Source organism: Callithrix jacchus, chromosome 13 (genome assembly GCF_049354715.1).
Source record: "Callithrix jacchus isolate 240 chromosome 13, calJac240_pri, whole genome shotgun sequence".
In the NCBI taxonomy this organism is placed as follows: Eukaryota; Metazoa; Chordata; class Mammalia; order Primates; family Cebidae; genus Callithrix; species Callithrix jacchus.
Genome location: NC_133514.1, coordinates 57,047,936 through 57,069,108, shown reverse-complemented (window position 1 = coordinate 57,069,108; position 21,173 = coordinate 57,047,936). Strand labels below are relative to the sequence as shown.

Genomic DNA, 21,173 nt, shown 5'->3' with positions numbered 1-21,173 from the left:
TAATCAAAAAATTGTGATGCAGTTAAGGAATAGAAAAAAATTTGCTAAATTGTTGGGCAATATCAAACTGAATTTGGAACCATATCAAAGTTAATTGTAAATTTTTCACTTGAATTACAAGAAGTCTGGATATATATATTTTTTCTTTTTTCTTTTTTTTAGACAGGGTCTCACTCTGTCACCTAGGCTAGAATGAAATGGTGTGATCTCAGTTCACTGTAGCCTCTATCTCCCAGGCTCAAGTGATCCTCCCACCTCAGCCACCTGAGTAGCTGGGACTACAGGCACATTCCACCATGCCTGGCTATTTTGTGTGTGTGTTTGTGTGCGTGTGTGTGTGTGTGTGTGTGTTTTGTAGAGATGGGTTTTCGTGTTGTTGCCCAGGCTGGAACTCTGGATATTCTAGCATGACAAATGTTGCTTGAATAAAAAATTACAGAAGACATGTCCAGAGCTCAGTGGTGGATGGATTGACTGAAGGCCAGTGGAAATTATAGCTCAGATTTTCACCAACTTAACCCTCACTCCTATTTTTGGACAAGAGCCAAGAAAAGGTTATTTCTCCTCAACATGCAGAATAGGAGAGAGAGAATTTAAATATTCTACATGTTCTGTATCTGACAACTGATGATTTTAAGAGCAAATATTTGGGTTAGAGAAAAAGCAGCCTCAGGAAACAACTACAAGTAAGCTGTGGAGAGAGTTAAAATACGTTTTATCTGTACATAATTAACCTACATATCATCCCTTGTTGATTCCTTTGTTCTCTTTTTTTCCCTCACCCTGGAATTTAAGACTATGAACAAGATGCCACAGAGATGAGAGGAGACTCAAAAGGGTTGCTAACACGATTTATCCAAACATCATTAGGATGATTGGTTAGGAAAAACAGAGGACAGATATTGGAATGCAAGGATGGCTTTGGTCTTGAGATATAAAAGCAAAAGTAGGCTTGAGGATTCATGATGTATATCATACAATTCCTTCCCTTTGGCTGTTTACAGGTGACATAGGATTTGGTAGAACAGGACAATCTTTGATTTGTCTGCTTAATTATCAACTAACATTCTCTAGTCTGTAGTAATTATTCCTACCTGATATCTTTCAGCGCAAAGCCCTGTAATAAATGGTAAACACATAATAATAAGTTTTAAAGGCTAAACTCCTAAGAGGAGTTCAAGATAGGGAGGCAACATATCTGTGTTTGCTGGAAAGAAAAGTCAGCTAACCTCTGAGAGCAATATATATATTTTTAAGGCAGTTCAAAGATGTTTCATTTCTGTGATTTTTGACATTGAGGATGAGTGTCTAAAATATTTACAAGTGAAACTGACTAGGTTTTTATTTTAAAAAATACAACAGATTATAGCAAAAAGATTAAGGGCAAATGGATGTACTGGTCTCTATGATTCTGGTGTAAATAAACACTATTTCTTGGAAAATAGTTAAAAAAGAAAAAATGCTCTCTCAGCCAGGAGATGGAAAGGACGTTCAAGCTCTCAACTACTTAAAGTTGTAAACAGTGTGGGTGTGAAACAGCAGTAAAGAACAACGAGGCCCTGTGAAGTTTCAACAAGAGGGGTGGGTGTATAATAAATAATAAAAATGCCAGATACAGCTATAAAAATAGAGAAGTGTGTGTATCCATAGGAAATAGATCATGCAATAGAGAGAAGTACTCATCTACAATTGTCTGCACAGAAATCAAGTCAAAATATTCAAAATTTAACAAAAATGAAATGTCACCCAAACACTCTCAAATAACATGTGCATGAATAAAAAGAACATCCACAGTCCAGGATGTAAAACCCATGTGAAAAGTGTATCCTATGAGCCAAATTCTCCGAATAAACTGGTGCCCCCTTGGAAGGGAAGGAGCACCACCCCCACCTGTAATAGAGGTGCAAATGGGCTGACAGTGATTTCAGTAGAAATTCTGCACCCACAGAGAGGCCTGTGTGTCTTTGTTTTATACCTGCTGAATGCAAAGAGCAAGGCTCTGAGGTTAGGAGCAACCAGTTGTCCCTTCAAATCTTGCACAGTCAGGGTCTAGGGTGTTCAAGGTCTTGAACATGATTCCTTTTGCCTGCAGCAGGGTCAGAGAAATGCCCATTTCTTATCTCTCTGTCTAGCCTTTCTTGGCTCAATCTCTGTCTGGTGTCCAGTCATTTACTTAGTGTTAGACTTTTCTATATTTATAATTCCCAGCATGGAGTATGGAGCTCTTTGGAGAAAAGATGTTATTTAGATTGTTCTACTCATTTAAGTTAAAAAACATCAAACAAGGCTGTACCTACAGCTCCTTAGAATATAGTTATATGTAAACAAAAATTGAAAACTGATGTTTAGAATCACAAGTTTACATTTAGGAACAAAAGGAAGATGTGTTGTCAACAAATCAAAATGGAAACTATATGGTGTAAGAAGAAATCATATCTGAGGTATACTTTTATTAAAGATGACAAAGACAAGTAACAGATAATAGAGGAAATCCCGATTTGAATAAGAAGATACAGCTACTCATCCATGTGCTGAAAGAGGTAATATCTATGAAACGATTCAAAAGAATAAAGACTTTCTAAGATAAAAGGGAATCTTTTGGAACTGCACAAATGAGTTGTACTCTCTACTTCTTACATACAATATCTACATTTAGAAAAAAGTAAATTCAAATATTTAAGGATGAAGCAAAAGAAAGTATTTTTGTAATGAAGGTCAAGTCTTAGATGAATTTTATGAGCCCAGCGAACATAATGATATCCAGAAATAAAAATAATTCTTTTGAAGAAAGATAAGGAACTATTACTATTAACAAAATTGTTCTTTTACTATTCTACATGGTTTACTTTCCAGTTCACATTTACAAGAAGTTTCTTACCTTGGCTGACTGTTCACCTTTTCATGTTTTCCATTGAAGTTCAAACTACAGAGGTTTTTTGATTTTGAATGTGAAGAGTCTGATTCCAAATTTGCCTGTGTTTGCTCTCTCAAACGATCGTGAAGTGTTGCCTCCTTTTTCAAGTTCATGTCCGAATACGGGCAGCCAAAAGCACTGGTTTGTATAAAAATGAAAGCACCGTCGTCAGTATATAGTGATAAATCAAGGATCCACTGTCATTGGAGCAGACTTACATCTAATATTTAAAAATTGCATAGAAACATTCCTGTTTCCCTAAGCACACTCAAAGTAACAGTTTCTTTTCATATTGCCTTTTGAGAAAATCTTAGGTTCTAGAACCACAGACGCTGGTCCACAAAGAATTATACACAGATTCATCAGTACATATGGTGTTTACAATTTTGGAAACTTAAAAATCTAAGAATAGCATAGAGATGTACTTCCAATGGAACAATAAAAATGTCACATAACACTTGACTCAGTTTATATTGTCAATACGGATTCCCTGCTTTGACTATATCAGAAAAGACTATGGGTAACTAAGCATATTTGCTGGTATCAGAGAATGTTGTGTTTTCATTTCTTAATATTCATGTATGTAGAAACACTCTATCTGCTGTTCTGCTTAATCCTCCAGAGCTTTGCTGGGAAGTTTTGTGCTGTGGTGTGAAAGGATACCTTGTAGATGAGAGAGGAGAGGCCCAAGCCCAGGTCTGCTGAGTGTCTTCTCTCCCCTCAAAGACAAGGCTGAGTCCTGAGTCCTGGATGTTGTCAGAGCCCAAGAGCAGGCTATGGGCAGAAGGATCTTCCAGGGCCAGTGACCTGGTTCCCTCTGCAGGCTGATAGGCTGTCTCCATTGGATCCCTTTGCCTGCATCCCTGTCTCCAAGGAGGCCCTAAGCCTCTCCCACTGCCAGAAATGCGGTAGCCACACCAGGGAAGACACACATAAGACAGGCTACTTGGACACTACCCTGGGGAAGATATTTATGCTAGAGCTTCAGAGATTCTCCCCAGTCAATTGAGAAAAGCAGATCCAACTCATAAGGGTTGTTGTGACCCTGAGAAATCACAAACACATGCATGCACACACACACGCACACACGCACTCATACATGCACGTCATGAAATGGTAGCTGTTATCGCCATCACAGTGTTAAATCGGCTACATCTAGAGGATCATGTGGTCAAATTCATCAACATCAAGGCAGTTGGTTCTTTTTTGAGAATTCACTTCCTACTCACTGTAAATTTGCTGATACATAGTACAAAATAAGTCCATTCTGAATACGTGAAAGCTTTCTTTTATTTTAAGGTCATGCTAAAATTGTGGACCAGAACAGATTTCTGGTCCACAATTTTATCATGAGCCCAGCGAACATAATAAAAATAGATTGGATTTTTCTGGAGAAGGCCATACACATTCTAACCCCAAAAGGACTTTAGTACCAATATCTAGAGTGGACTCTGGAACTGGGGACAGGATGGTTAAGATGATACCAGCCTGGCTCAGCATGATCTATACCTGTATCAGCAACCTTTACTACAGAGAAAAGGGCCCACTTTACATGCATGTTCTATAATTTGTAATAATTGGTATTGATCTATTGGTTTATTAATCTCCTTTGTTCTTGCCATCCCCTTCCCATGACATGACTATCGCCTCCACATCCTAAACATAGGATGTAAGGCTCCACTTCCCAGATGCCAGCTGGCCAGTCTTCCATGTGCTTCTTGCCCTGAATTATTCCCTGCTAGGTGCTGTGCCCGCTAACTGGGAACCCTCCCTTCCTCTTGGATTCTTCCCAGGGGCTCTGATTCCAAGAGTCTAGACAATGATTACTGTTGCCAACCCCCTTGGATACCAGGTTCTGTTCTTCAACTATACTCTCCTCTTGCATCAACAATGTTTCATTTTCTCAGACCCAAGAAGCAGATTTGATTCCCACTTCTCTGACTGCCCTGCTCTGCTAAAATGGTGGGTAGTGCTCTGTCACATCCTGGAGATGGGCAGTTCACAGCAGGAGGTTATAACAAAGTTGCCATGACTTACCTAAGGGTGGCTTCCCAGCCTGTGTGCAGCTACACCCTCAGGTGACCAGGGGATTCTGGGGTACCAGAGTCCCAGATGAGCCCTTCCAGAACTCCAGCAGCCTCAAGGCTCTAAGCCCCATCTTGTTCCCAAACACGGATGATCATTTTTTCTCTGTGACATGACATTTAAAAAGTTGGAAAGCATGACAAATTTAAGCAAAATGGCAAAGAGGAAATAGCTTATTGAGTGCTGTAGTTCAAAACATAACTAAATAACCCAGAAGTCAGCAGTATTTCAGGAAGGGCGTCAAGTTATTGACAACATTTCTTGGGATCCTGAATAATAAAGTCACCTGAAATAGGCAAGTCTCTCCCAAGAGGGGTTCAGATGTGGAAATGTGGCTTCCTATAGCCCAGGAATTAGACACAGTCAGATGGTAAAGGGTTCTCTAAAGGCAGCTAACTCACCCCTCCATGAAGCCTACATTATTTTATATTTTAGTCTCAATTATTTTGCTAACCAATTATATTCTTTTCCTTCAAGAGACAGATGAGATAAGACTGAAGAGTCCTCTCTTAGCTGAGAGGTCAGATTCTAAAAGGTGCTACGTCTGGGTGGGTGGGGGGCATCTCCACATGGAAGTCTTCATGGAGAAGAAGGTCAGAGGCCTCCCAGAACCAAAGGACAGGAGGAAGCATGAGTAGTCATGCCTGTCAGATAACAAGAGAGGGCACTGAGACTTGGCAGAGAAAGGGGCTCAGCCATGGAAATGAGAAGGAAGAGGTATATGCTGCCTGTCTCACCATGTGGCCTCAGGTCCTGATGGCAGCAAGAGCCTGTCCCAAGGCAGGGGGCTCCTGCGGAAGATTCTAGGAAGTTGCACGCACCATGGCCGCCTTCCACCCTGGGAAAGCAACGCCTTCCTGCCACACTATTTCCCTCCCTGCCCTTTCACTTCATAAAAATAACCCGGCCCTTTTCAGAACTGTATTGTCTTTAGTATGCCGTGGTCTACTCTTACATAGTATAGAGATGTTAAGTGAACATCTTTTATTCTTACGAAATACTGATTGGCCAAATGACACCAATAGACATAACAAATGTCAAAATGCAGATTATTGAAGTTACGGAACAGTGATAATACTTTTTGTATGACTGAAATGGTTGCTGGTTTTACCTCTAGGAAGTGTAAGAGCAAGTACAGATGATACATGTTGAGATGTGGACCAGGAAGTAAGAGCCATCAGGAGTTTTTAACATCTGCTGAGAATGTGACATGATTTTTAGTATATTGTCTTCAAACACAGAGATAGGCAGAAGCTAAATATTACATATATGGGGAACGATCCAAGATGGCTGATCACTAACATCTCGGGATTGCAGCTCCCAGTGAAAGCACAGAGAATGAGAGGACGCCACTCTTTCAGACAAATTTTTGTCGCTCACGGACCAGAAGATTCCCAGTGGAGGAGCCCCACGGGTCGCCAGCACTCTGGTGGCCGGCACAGCAGTTTTGCCTGCACCTCGGCGCGGCAGCTCTTGGTGTAGAGTAAACGGGACTGGTTCCCCTTCTGACCGACGTTTGGAGCTCCGGGAAGGCAGAGTCACCTATTACAGACTCAAGAAGGAAGCCAGATTGGAGATTCCTGGGCAGAAAAGCACCATCAGTCTTAACGCAGACTTTTGGCTGGCGCAGTGGGTTGCTCAGATTTTGGCCCTCGGAATTAACAACTTGGACATCCACTCAGAGACCTAATTTGAAAGTTGGTAATTACAAAGACGACAGGTGGATAAATTTACAATGATGGGAAGAAACCAGTGTAAAAAGGCTGAGAATACTCAAAATCAGAATGCCTCTCGCGCTAAAGATGATCACAGTTCCTCATCAACAAGGGAACAAGGCTTGATGGAGAACGAATGCATTCCATTGACAGAATCAGGCTTCAGAAGGTGGATAATAAGAAACTTCTGTGAGTTAAAAGAACATGCTGTAGCCCAATGTAAAGAAACTAGGAATTTTGAAAAAAGGTTTGATGAAATCCTAATGAGAATATACAATTTAGAGGAATATAAGTGAATTAATGGAACCAAAGAATACAATATGGGAACTTCGAGAAGTATGCACAGGTTTAAACACTCGAATTGTTCAAGCAGAAGAAAGGATATCAGAGGCCAAAGACCAACTTAATGAAATAAAATGAGAAGACAAGAATAGGAAAAAAAGGATAAAAAGGAATGAGCAAAGTCTCCAAGAAATATGGGACTATGTGAAAAGACCAAATTTACGTTTGATAGGTGTACCTGAATGCGACGGAGAGAATGAATCCAAGCTGGAAAATACTCTTCAGGATATTATTCAGGAAAACTTTCCCAACCTAGCAAAGCAGGTCAATATTCAACCCCAGGTAATACAGAGAACAGCACAAAGATATTCCTCAAGAAGAGCAACCCCAAGGCACATAATCGTTAGATTCACCAGGGTTGAAACAAAGGAGAAAATACTAAGGGCAGCCAGAGAGAAAGGTCAGGTTACCCACAAAGGGAAGCCTATCAGACTTACAGCAGAACTCTCAGCAGAAACTCTACAAGCCAGAAGAGAGTGGGGGCCAATATTCAACATCCTTAAAGAACACAACTTTCAGCCCAGAATTTCATATCCTGCCAAACTAAGCTTCACAATTGAAGGAAAAATAAAATCTTTTATGAACAAGCAAGTACTCAGAGATATTATTACCACCAGGCCTGCTTTATGAGAGCTTCTGAAAGAAGCATTACACATAGAAAGGAACAACCAGTATTAGCCTTTCTAAAAATATACCAAAAAGTAAAAAGCATCAACATAAAGAAGAATTTATATCAACGAATGGATAAAATAGCCAGTTAACATCAAATGGCAGTAACCCTAAATTTAAGTCGACTAAATCCCCCAATCAAAAGATACAGCCAAAACCTAACAGTGTGCTGCATCCAGACCCATTTCACATCCAAAGATACACAAAGACTCAAAACAAAGGGATGGAGAAAGACTTACCAACCAAATGGAGAGCAAAAATAAATAAATAAATAAAAAGCAGGAGTTGCAATTCTCACATCTGATAAAATAGATTTCAGAGCAACAAAGATAGAGTGGTAAAAGAATCAATGCAACAATAAGAGCTAACGATCCTAACACCCAAATACATAAGACCCATAAAGAGATTTAGACTCAACAAGACAGAAAACTGATGAGGACAACCAGGACTTGAACTCAGATCCAGAACAAGTAAACTTAATAAATATTTATAGAGCTCTCCATTTTAAATACACAAAATATACATTCTCTACTTTAAATACACAAAATATTGATCTGCCATTATTAATACCTATTTTTAGAATACAGCAGTATTCCCATTCTCTCTCCCTCTTTTTCTTCCTCTTTCTTCCTGTCCTTCACTCCTCTTTTTCTCTTTCTTTTCTTCTTTCCAAAAATAAATAAGTAAATAATATTACATATATGGAAGATTTTCAGGTTTCAGCGTCCATTTTCTTCAGATTCCTGTGGCTTTAAAATGAGTTTATCCAAGATATTTATCTCTTATTGCAACTAACTTTTGTTCACAAAATAGCTGATAGTGTCATTTGTCACTTCATGTCCTCAAAAATTTAGTACACACAGAGTAAGAAAAAAAGTATAAATATTTTTTAAAGTTTCATAAGAAGAGACAAAATATGACTCATCGAGTTCAAAGAGTTGGACAAAATGCATTTGGTTCTAAAAATAGATTTCCTTGGGTTAACACAGCTTGTGAAATCCCAGATATTAGAGTCTTCTGAATATGGCCACTTAGGAAGCTGAAAGATAATTACTACCTAGAGTAAGCATTCTAATCCGTTTAGTACAGTGGTAGAAAGTGTGGAGTTGAGAATTAGAGAAAACTGGAAGTAAGCTACCTGCTCTATAATGTTGGGCAAGTCATTGAAGTCCTCAGTTTTTCATGTCCTTATCTATAAAATGGTGATAATAATATCTATAGGATTTTTTGTATGAAAACTAAATGAGATAATCCATGCAAGTCCTCACATAGTGACAAGCACAGATTAAATGCTCATGAGTTTTTCATTTTCAAAAGGCCTATTCTGATACAAAATACTAATTATCCCATTTGTTGTGGTTTTGCATTTTTCAATTCTAAAATTTCCATTTGGTTCTTCTTTTATTTTCTATTTCTTTGGTAAGATTTTCTATTTTTTCATTTGTTTTACATGTGTTAAAAATGCTTCTTGGCCCATCTTTATAACAGCTGTTTTAATTCTTGTGAGATGATTGTCACATCCGTGTCATCTGTTCATGGCCTTTTCTCACTCAAGTTGAAATTTTCCTGGTTCTTGGTTTAATGAGTGATTTGGGGTTGACACCCGGACATTTTGGGGATTGTGTTGTGGGACTCTAGGTCCTATTCAGTCTTCTGTTGTGGCAGGCCTCCTCTTACACTACTTCAGTAGGGGAAGGGGGGCACAGCCTTGTAGTTGTCATGTGGAGGTAAACATCCTCCCTAGGCACACACGGATGCCACCCTAGCTGAGAGGACACAGATCCATGTGGCTTCCACTGGCATCAGGGGAGGGGGAAAGTTGGGGAGCAGTAGCCCTATTAATGTTGGGCTGTGAGGAAAGTCCTGATTCCAATGGCCTTCTGTAACAATACCCTAGCAGATGGGGAGGAACACTGCATTACCACTGGATGAGGGCCTAGGCCCAGGCTCCCAACGTGATCTCCACTGTTGCTGAGGGCAGGCTGTAACCACTAAGCATGGATGAAAGCCCCGTCTCCCACTCAGTCTCTGCTGACACTGCCTTGGTTGGGGGAGGGGAGTTGGGGCCCCTTGTTCCAGCTCCACACTCAATCTTCTGTGGGAATAAGGGTGTTTCCTGGAGTGTTTGGCTAGAGAAAGGTGGTTATTGTCTAAAGTTTCCATCTTGTGACACTGCCTGTTTCCTGGTCCTTTAACTAGAGAGATAAGGCTCTGGTTGGGGCTATTTTTGTCTTTTCCATGTTTTCAGCTTCTCCAAAAGCCAGTCCAGGATATATGAGGAGAGAGAAAACACAGGAAGTCACCACTGTGCTGTTCCCTGGGTCTCCAGGTCCTCGGCTGGTCTCCATCCCTCTCCTTACCTTTCAGAGTCTTCCTCTGTTCATATTATGTATAATGTCCAGGTTCAGGTGGAAGGAATGGAGAAAAGTCTGTCTATTCCACTTTTTTGGAAGCAGAGGTCCCCTAATGATCCTTCTAATGTTAAAGACTTTATTGAAGACTCCTCCTGAACAACCACCTTCTCTCTACTTCTTTTTCTAAAGGAAGAACTCATTCTACTCAACTAAAGCACCCATGAAGCCTCACAGTAGCAAAAGAGGCCTTCAATACAGGCCAGACTGAGTCAATCCTGCTTCTACCCCAGTCCTCACTCTCTCCAGCTTACAGTTTCCTTAGCTGCAACCTGCAGACTAGAATCCACTCATGCGTCACTGTAAGAGCTACTCTGAATGGAGAGGGCTTAGTACACTTTATGGCATATGTGCACTCAATAAACGTGATTTCTCTCCAACTCTAATGTATCCTTCTCTAATTCATGTTACTGTTGATTACAGGTATTCAATTTTCACATTGCAGATGCATTCCAGAAAGGAGGAGTCATTATTTCTTTATTCCTTTCCTTCCACTTGTTATAAATGCGTGTCCTTAGACTTAAGTTGAAATTCTTCTGCATGGCATACAAAGACCCCCTCCACCTGACCCCAGGCCACCTTCTCAAACCATTTCCATCTTCACTCCCCATAAAACCTAAGCTACGATCACATCAAAATAATCACTGCCCTTCAGTTTTAAGACACACTTTTCACCTTTTATTATATTTTCCTCATTATACTATTATTTGTACATATCTATCTTCTCTACTATAAATTTCTAGAAATCAGAAGCTATAATTGTTTATCAGTGTGAACTGAGTAAAAGTGGGCTATCTCATGCTTCAGCAGCTCACCAGCACACTGGTGTCTAAAGAAATACAGGTCATGTATCTGGTATATGGCAAATTATTCATTTATTGATGTCACTCAAGTTTATGCCAAGCGGGACTCAAGCTTAGACATCTAGAGAAAAGCCTTCCCATATCTCCATCAGCACAGTTCTCAGTCTGATCATCTCACTCCCTTAATCAGTATCTCCAAACTCAGCTCATGTTGGTTCCTCTCTTTCCAGTCCCTTTATTTAGCCATCCCAGGTCAACTTCTTCCTCTGAGGCGCTACCTTTGTCCTTCTAGAAAGATTAATAAAGCGTTTCTCACATTCTGACACCTTTACTCATTTTCTAGAAGAAACAACATGAGCTCAACTGCAAAACTGGAGAACTAGTCCCATCCCGGAGAAGATTTATCTTCTATCACAATTTAACCCACTGAGCTGCTGATACAGTTTTGAAAATATTCACAAATTTGAAAATGTAAAGACTAGCATACATGGCAAGAAGATGAACTCTGCAGGTGGTGCACACAGAAAATAGATGAACATGAAGAGTAACCTCCATTTATTTTTGTTTCATTTGAACTATGAGCTTAGTCATTTCATTAATGTCTACTCGAGTCAAACCCAAGATGTGACATTTAATTGGTATTCATTAGGAGACACCCTTTAATTGAGCTTGTACATTATCTATGCTGTTTGTTATTGGTAATATTTTCAGTAAACTAGACGGGAAGGAAAAAATGCATTAAGGGTGAAAGTGTGTGTGTGTGTGTGTGTGTGTGTGTGTGTATACAACCCTTCCTCTAGAGTATCTTAGTGTATGATTACTAGAAACTTCAAGGTATAAAGTACATTCAAGGAATGTAATAGTATTCTGTGTAGCAACACTAATGGCCTTTTCAAAATTTTTGCTGAAACCAGTTTAATGTACTATGTAAGTAATTTGTCTAACTTATGCATGAAGATCTAACGAATAGAATCTGCAGTTTAAAAATGTCTTCCAAAACTCTATCGACACACTTAACATTAAGCACTAAAACAAACAAAGTGATTAAAATGCTACATTATTAACTCAATCAAAACAATTATAGTGATAAGTTTATGTTTCTGTTATTACAATAAACATTTTTGTTATTATATACAAATTGTTTTCACCTTTTAAATTGTAATATTTTGGTTAAGTGGTATGAACATGTCAAGGTTATTTTTAATTGGAATATTCCAGTTTTAAAAACATTTAGTTCCTGCAAAAGCCATTAAAGTATGTTTTTCCTCTTTTTTTAAAAAAGTGCATTGTTTTTAAAGAAAATGTCACAGAAGTGAAAGCATTTTTCTTGGAAAGTTGTTCAAAAGACACCTGGAAAATAACTCAAAATGCCTTCAAGCATAATTTTAAAAATTATTCATGAATTAAAAGTTTGAATTTTGGCAATGAATCATAATTCCATCTTTGGAAGGCCTTTAAGTTCAATATATTGAATTTAAATGAAATTGTAAACAGTTAACCTGAATATGCATGAGACTATATTTACACTGGTTTGTATTTATGTATACCCACAAGCATCTGACCTGTGTGTTAAACGTTAATATTGACCCAGTGTCAACAGCACACTAAAATGTTTTGAAAGTTCTTTCTCAGTGTGATAAATTCACAGTTATCTTGACAAACTATGCACTGAGATTAGGAGTATAGTCTGTGTGGTAGAAAAAGAAAAGCCAAACTAGCCTATCCTTCCACTGCCTGGGCTGAGTGTTCCCAAACACTAACAGCTACAGGAGGATTTGCAGAAGTCCTGCTTCCCTCTCCACAACAAGCCACGCCCCGCAGAGTCCTGTGGGGTGCTGCTGAAGCACAAGTTTTGGATCTCGATTCACAAGGCGGCCCAGCTCCTCCTTGGGTCAGAGTTATTATTAAAAAAAAAACAGGCAATAACAAGTATTGGTGATGATATGAAAAAATTGGAACCCTCTGGTGAGGATGTAAAATAATTCAGCCTCTTTAGAAAACAGTATGGAGGTTCCTAAAAAAAATAAAAAATTACATATGGTCCAGCAGTCCCACTTCTGGATATTTATCCAAAAGAACTGAAATGAACACCTCAAAGAGAGAGTTGTTCACCTGCATTCATTGCAGAATTATTTGTACTAGACCAAATAATTTGTACTAGACCAAATAAGAGGTGGAAAGAATCTAAATGCCCATTGATGGGCAAAAGGATAAAGAAGATGTGGTACATACAGACGATGGTATATTATTAAGCCTTAAGAAAAACGAAATCTGCCACATGTGACAACATAGACGAACCATGAGGACTTTATACTAAATAAAAGAAGCCAGTCACTGAAGAACAAATACTTCATGGTTCAACTTATATGAGGTATCTTATATACATAAGAAGCAGAGAGTAGAATGGTGGTTGCCAGGGACTGGGGGAGGGGAAATGGGGAGTTGCTGTTCAATGGGTATAAAGTTTTATTTACCAAGATAATTAAGTTCTAGAGATCTGCTGTATAGTATTGCATCTATAGTAAACAATACTGTATGTGTACATTAAAATTTTGTTAGGAAGATAGATCTCATAGTAAGTGTTTTCACCACAATTGAGAAAAAGACAAAGGTGATCTTTTATCATTCCATAGTCTTCAAATAAACACTGATTTGTAGATTCAAATATATATAGATATATTCCATATTAAATGGGTTGGTTGCCAATTATATTCTCTCCAAATTAATTAACACATAAAGGCAAACGTATTCTGTGATTTACAGTTTGTAAAGCAATATTGTCCTTAATAGAAATAGGAACCCAAATTAGAAACCTTCACAAAATCTTGAAGGGAGCTCTTTAAAACCAGCTGTTTTAAAAAGACAAAACAACCCTGAGATATTAAAGATTGGGGGCATCAATATAATTGGTGATAAGGATAAACATCTACTATTTCTTTCAAGAGATTATGATCAATATTAATTTTTCTACCATATGCTCTTCTAAAATATAATTCAAATAATTAGTTTTTCAACTATATGTTGTTGAGAACAACACCTAATTTTTTTTTTGAGACAGAGTCTCACTCTGTAGCCCAGGTTGGAGTGCAGTGGCATGCTCTCAGCTCACGGCAACCTCTGCCTCCTGAGTTCAAGAGATTCTCCTGCCTCAGCCTCCCAAGTAGTGAGATCACAGGCACATGACAGTACGCCTCACTAATTTTTGCATTTTTAGTAGAGATGGGGTTCACCATGTTGGCCAGACTGGTCTTGAACCCCTGATCTTAGGTGATTCTCCTGCCTCAGTCTCCCAAAATGCTGATATTACAGGCTTGAGCCACTAAACCAAGCCAATATTTTATAAAAGCCTTCAGTGTAGGCTGGGCATGGTGGCTCACAACTGTAATCTCAGAACTTTGGGTTCAAGCCCTCGAACCATCTGAGGTCAGGAGTTCGAGACAGTCTGGCCAACATGGCAAAACCCTGTCTCTAGTAAAAATACAAAAAATTAGCCAGGCGCCTGAAATACCAGATACTTGGGAGGCTGAGGCAGGAGAATTGCTTGAACCTGGAGGTGGAGGTTGCAGTGAGCCTAGATGGCGCCATTGCACTCCAGCCTGGGTGACAAGAGTAAAACTGTCTCAAAAAAAAAAAAAGGGAAGAAAAGAAAAAAGACTATCAGTCTAATCTAACATATATGAATGGATATTTTAATTTCTACTAAATTAAGTAGAAAAGTTATAGAAAAATCAAAGAAAGGTATCATCAAAACACACCTTGCTTAGTCTAATATTAAGAGCAACAACAGGCCATACTTCCACAGTTTTTACTATGCATAATACCTGGAAATCAGTTTCCTTTATATATTAGCTCATCCAATTCTCAACACACCCCTGTGTAGTAGAGACTATTATTATCTGCATTTTATGGGTAAAGAAACCGAGGCACAGAAAGGTTAAAGAAGTCATTCTAAGCCAAACATCTAAGAAGTTACACAGACAGGACTGACTCCCAGGCAGCTTGAATCCAGGGTCTAGACTTTTAACTACTCTGCCAAACTGCTTCTAGAGCTAGATTTTTCTCTGAAGACATTAGAGAAAATAAAAATGATGAAACGCCTGGCACAATGCCTTGTACACACTAGGTGCTTTGCCAAATGGATATTGATGATATTAACAAATTTATATAATACCCTTGGTATTGTTGGTTGTATAAGGAGAAGAATGAGTAGGGAACTTACAGTACTTTGAGGGAATTTAAGCTGTTTAGTGTTTTTAAAATTTCATTCCCAAATGTACTGAGTTGCTACGAGAATAAAACGTGGTGAAAAAGGAATTCTTTAGAACAAAGGCACATTCTCTGCATGGGATGAAATGTAATGCGGAGAACTGGCCATCTGGATGATTTTTTATTGGGACAAGCTGTAATTTATAAAACCATGAGAAAAGAGAAGAAAATAGAGAAGAGAGCCTTGACTTTCTGCCAGAAAAAGACTTTAAAGCTCTATCCTCGCAAGTTTTAAATGGAAATTTAAATATTTCATACCCACATACACACATACTAAAGCTGCACGTACATAGTCAAATACAACATTTTACCTAACACAGCTTTACAAGCATCCAAATAGTATCCTATTTTAGTTAAAGCCAGGATAAGGAGGCAAAAGCCTCTGCCATTTAACTCCATCCACAAGTCTCTATAGAATGCCACTGTACTCACAGCTTTGGACTAGGGATGTGGTGCCCAAAATATGGCAAGGGTCCCACCTCAAGGGACTTTGACCCAGGGCTACAAAAAAAGTGAATAAAAACCTGAAAGGCAAACGTAGGCAAATGTTGAGGTTTATTACAATTTATGTATATGTTAAAAAATGATAAAAACAATATGCATACTTATTAAGCATTTAATATAAAACTGGGAACTAGAATAGTGCATGTTATTTCAGTAATAGTAAACATTATTTCATTAAGTAGATATAATATAGAAAAGTTGAGTTTTCATAAAATTGCTCCTCTTGCCACCCTTACAGTTTCCTAGTTTGCTGCAGAGGAGGAGACAGAGAAAGGTTCTCAAAATAGGACTGGCCTCAGTGAGTTCAAAGGAGGAGACAGACAGGAAGATTGAGAGGGGAGAGCCCGTGGGCTGAGGGGCAGGCCTGGGAAGGACCCTTCCTTGTGATGGGTGCTGGAGGACAATATCAGGCTAAGAGCTCAACCGAATTGGGAAAGTGCCTAGACAGAGGTCTGGAAGATTATCCTTCTGCACTGGCTGTGAGGAGCAGCCTGAGGGATGGGGGCAGGACCTGGACGGCAAGCAGGTGGGTCTGGCTAGAACAGAAGATGTTGGTTCTGAACACATTCTACAAAAACAATGGTAATTGGAAGCTTAATAAATTGGGGAGTTGTTAAAGAAAACAACAGAATGGAAACTCATGAGTGTGATGATAAAGATGGGGGGGGCATAAGTGGGTATTGAACAATGAGAACACACGACACGGAGGGGGGAATATCACACACGAGGACCTGGGGGGTGAGGGACTAGGGGAGGAATAGCAGGGGGTGGGTGGATTGGGGAGGGATAGCATTAGGAGAAATAACCTAATGTAGATGATGGGGTGATGGATGCAGCAAACCACTACCATGGCATGTGTATACCTATGTAACAAACCTGCACGATCTGCACATGTACCCCAGAACTTAAAGTATAATAAATTTTTTGAAAAAATAAATAAAATTTAAAAGCATGAGGAGGGCAGAGATGCTGATGGGGGGCTAAGATAATAAACTTGTCACTAACATTTTATGTGACAGGACTGGCAGTATAATTTTGGACTCATTCTGCAAGTGTGAACAGAGGCAGAAAACTTGGACATGAAGATGACTTTCAGGGTACCACCAGCAGGTGGCTGTGGCTGAAACAGAGGACAGATGCATTCTCAAAGTTTCAGCCTGCTCACAGATTGGCTACTGCACATTTCATTTATCTGCTTAATGTTGCCAGGAAATCTCCAAGGGTTTTACCGACCGCCACTTCACCTGGTTTACTTTACCCAAGTGGCAAATGAGAAACAGAATTAACCACCTGAGTGCCCCCAAAAATCGCGTACCACGCCAACAGGAAGGACATGGTCTGAAGAGGTTTCCTCCCCCATCTACCTCACTTGCAACACACTCCTGGAGTGCGGTTCTCATCTAATGTGAGCAAGGAGACTCTCAGCCCTGGCTACACTAACTAAAACAGGAGTGTCACGCAAGGTCCCTGGTCTCCAACTTCAGTTCAGGTTGGGGATAGTTAATGACAGCCATAAATGATCAAGCACACGTGCTTTAGTCTAAAGAGTCCTTCAGACATGGACAACATCACTGCAGCCAGGGGAAGACTCCAGGAGGATGTGGGACTTGTGCCTGGCCCTGAGGGGAAATAATATTCAAAACAACAGAAAAAGTTTTCTTCTGTCTTTAAATTTGTCAATTATCATTTTTTAAAAAATTTTCTCGTGAAAAACAGCTTCAGTAGAAATTTTTCAGTTGCATGTGTTGTTGGTAAATCTGTGTAGGTAAACTGGCATATTAAGCTCTCCAGATGTGTTGGTTACACAATCTATGAAAACTGAAACTACATCCAATTTGCAACAATACAGATTATTCAGGACCATAAACTGCTCTCATCATGATTTTATAGAATTGGATTTCACAGCTCGAGTCACTGACTAGGAGTCCATCTATTAAAAAATATTAATTGAAAAAGTCAATCTCAATGTTTTCTAGAACCCGGAAGCACTAGCTCAATGGCTGTCCCACTTTCCCTCCTCTGAGTCTTCTGAGGACCTCTTCTTTTGGTTTTTGGGGTACAAGTGGCTCTCCATATCCTCAGAGTCAACCAACCACAGACAAAAAATATTTGGAAAAGAAACTCCAACAATAAAAAATAACAAAAAACAACATAGTATGACAACTATTTACTTCGCATTTACTTTGTATTAGGTATTAGGAATCTAGAGATGATTTAAAGTGCACAGGAGAATATGAATATGTTATAGGCAAATACTACACCACTTTATATAAGGGACTGAGCATCTTCAAATTTTGGTTTTCTCCAGGGTCCTGGAACCAATCCCTTATGGATGCCAAGGAATGACTAAATTGAGACTTTCAAGAGACGGTGAGCCTATGCAAATTTGTACCTTTGCAGAGAGTTTAAGGTGGGGTGGTCTGGACGAAGAAAACTAGTGAAGGTAAATCAGGATTTCTCTTTTTGGTTTTATAAGATGCAGTCTCTTTCTCAGTAGATCACATCATCTTTTCTCTGAAAAATGATCAATGTCTTTTAGATCAGTAGTAGGCCACTTTTTAAGCATGAATTTAAATCAGTAGTGAACCACTTTTGAAGAAATGTTTTTCTGTTTTCTTCTGATTTTTTTTTATACCATGTGCACAGGCATTATGCAAGTATGTGTATGTATGTAGATGGATTTTGTCACCGTCATAACCATTGTCATGAGGCTTGCATTTCTTGTTTCTAGGATAATCAACTCCAAACTCCTGGGCACCCTGTGGGTGACATAGCAGCTGTCTAGGACGTCCCTGCCCTTCTGCTGGCCTGAGCACTGCTCTAATAGGTTACATGCACTTCTTGGAGGCCCTTTATGAATGATTCATTAATATCATTCCAGAGCCTGTTTGGGACAAAATCCTTGTGAGAATCAGCTTAACACTGTGAATCCCCTGGCTGAACAAATGCCCACGTGCAAACCTACACAAAAGCAGCAGATGTGTCAGTGAACTCACATCCCCCTGGAAGCTCCCCACGCACCCCAGAAGATGCCTGGCCAGGGAAAGCCTCAACATGCAGAAGATCCCTAACAAGTATGCATCCCAGTTCCTTTCTCTTTCTTTAAAAATAAGGGAGATTTTTATTACTTCTTCAAACTTTCATTGGGTCTTCTAGTATTTCATTTTTCCCTTAAAGAAAAGAGAAGTGGAAGGTCACCGTGCACCCTTTAGGCACTGAGCCATCTGTCAGCCCACAGTCAGGGGGGCCGATAGACTCTGGATCTGGACCAGGGCAGGCCGAAGTGGACTCTCACATGGAGCAAAGGAGGAGTGACCTGATGGCATCAGTCTGTAGAGCCAGGGATGTGCCTTACCACAAATATTTACTAACGGCCCACAGAAATGATGGAAAGCAACTTTGTGGTGAAGTAAAATAACTCGGTCTGCAAACTCCCTCACAGGCTGAAGTGCCTGTTTCTAATGGGAAATTCTAATGCCATGTATATCCCAGACCCCTATTGAGTTTCAAAATGTAATCTATGGTAATAGAGTGAAAATATGTTGCACTTACCATTATTCACATACCTTGTCTGCTTTTATATTTCTCTCTTGTGTGTGTGGTGTCTCTGTGTGTGCATGCATATCAGTGGACAATGTGTGTGGGATGTGTGTACATGTGGATATGTATGTGTGTACATGTGTATGTGGGGGGTTGTATGTGTGGCATAGGTGTGTGGGTGTGTACATTTGGGTGCACATGTGTATGTGTGGTGTGTTAACATGTGGGTGTACATGTTTACTGTGTGGTGTGTTTGCATGTGGGTGTACATGTGTATGTGTGCAGGGGTGTATGGCTGTGCACAAGTGAATGTACATGTGTATGTGTGGTGTAGGTGTACATGTGTATGTGGGGGGTTGTATGTGTGGCATAGGTGGGTGGGTGTGTACATGTGGGTACACATGTGTATGTGTGGTATGTGTTTGTGGGTATACATGTGTATGTGGGGGGTTATATGTGTGACATGGGTAGGTATGTGTTTGCATGTGGGTGCACATGTGCATGTGTGTGGTTTGTTTGCATGTGGGTGCACATGTGTATGTATGTGGTATGTTTGCATGTGGGTATACATGTGTATGTGTGGTTTATGTGTGAATCAGAGAGAACATGGTTGATGACAGCAACACATGAGCATCACTTGTCTGGCTATAGTTACTATTTTGTAGAATAATAAAAGAACAGGGGTGAGAGAAGAGGAAATTGCTGGATAGGTGCATTCTCATTTTCCAATTGGGTGTATTTTCATGGAATTTTGTTCATGTCCATTTCCGGCTGGTCTCACACCTATGGATCAATGGCTCTTTTCTTCCTTACACCCCTTTGCTCCCCTTCCCCTCACCTCCCCAGGTCCTATCTCTCTTCTCCCCTTCTTTCCTTCCTTAGCAATGAACAATGCCTAGGCCAAGGGTTGTGTTCAACATTTTCAAGGAAAAGAAAGAACCTACAAAGAGAAGCAAGCAGAAAGAGAAGGATCAGAAAAGGAGAATAAGATGGAACTGAAGAGGTGAAAAAGGGAAATGAGATAAATAGTGTTACAAAGGAATGAAAATGAAAGGAAGATGCAAATGGACAAAGGTTTCCTTTGGGGCTGAGAGTATTGTAAAATTGTGGTGATGGTTCTACAGCTCTGTGAATCCATTAAAAACCAACGAATGGGAGTGATTAACCACTTTAAATGAATGGACTGCATTGTATTTGAATTATAATATAATAAAGTTGTAATTTTAATAAAAGTGACTTAGGATTTTAAAAAAATTATTATTATTTCAGAGTACACTAGTCCTTGGGCCAACTTTATGCAGAGCAAAGCTGCTCTGCTAAGAGCCCCTCTTCAGCCCATGATATTACTTGCATATTGAGGTTCCATGGCAGATGGCCTTTCCTTGTCACCAGAGATGGAGAACACATAAGAGGAAGCTGAAAATGTGAAAGAGAGAGACAGCAGACAAGAAACAGCCTGCTGCAAAGGGTGCCTGCTCAGTCTCTCCAGTGTGTGAATGACTGAGCATCTGCCCTTCTCCTCTGAGTGCTGGAACACATTTTATTTATTTATAATTGACAAAAGTTATATATAGTGTATATATACATATATTTACTGTGCAAAATATAATGTCTTGAAATTTGGATGCATTGGGGAATGACTCAATCTATATAATTAACATATGTATTACCTCTCATACTTATTTTTTACGGTGATAATTAAAATCTACTCTCTTAGCAATTTTCAAGAATACAGCACATTGTTATGAACTATAGTCAACATATTGTGTAACAGATCTCCTTGACTTATTCCTGTAACTGAAATATTGTGTCGATGTCTCTGCAACCCCACCCAGTCCCTGGTAACAACCTTTCTACCCTCTGCTTCTATGAGTTCAACTTTTTTGCATCCCATAAAGTGGGATCATGCAGTTTCGATTTTTCC

At 39.5% G+C, this 21,173-nt stretch overlaps 1 protein-coding gene across 20 annotated transcripts in view; it reads right to left on the bottom strand.

Annotated features, from left to right (window-relative positions):
- The window catches only part of L3MBTL4 (L3MBTL histone methyl-lysine binding protein 4), a 464,367-nt gene that overhangs the window by 144,044 nt on the left and 299,150 nt on the right, over window positions 1-21,173 (bottom strand). For all 20 annotated transcript variants that reach the window (XR_013525731.1, XR_013525732.1, XM_078347776.1 and 17 more), the window contains one exon: window positions 2,879-3,052. Coding sequence is in view for 18 of the 20 variants with exons in the window: in XM_078347776.1 (XP_078203902.1) it covers window positions 2,879-3,052 (174 nt within the window). In the remaining 2 variants the exon portion in view is untranslated. The remainder of the gene's footprint in view (window positions 1-2,878; window positions 3,053-21,173) is intronic.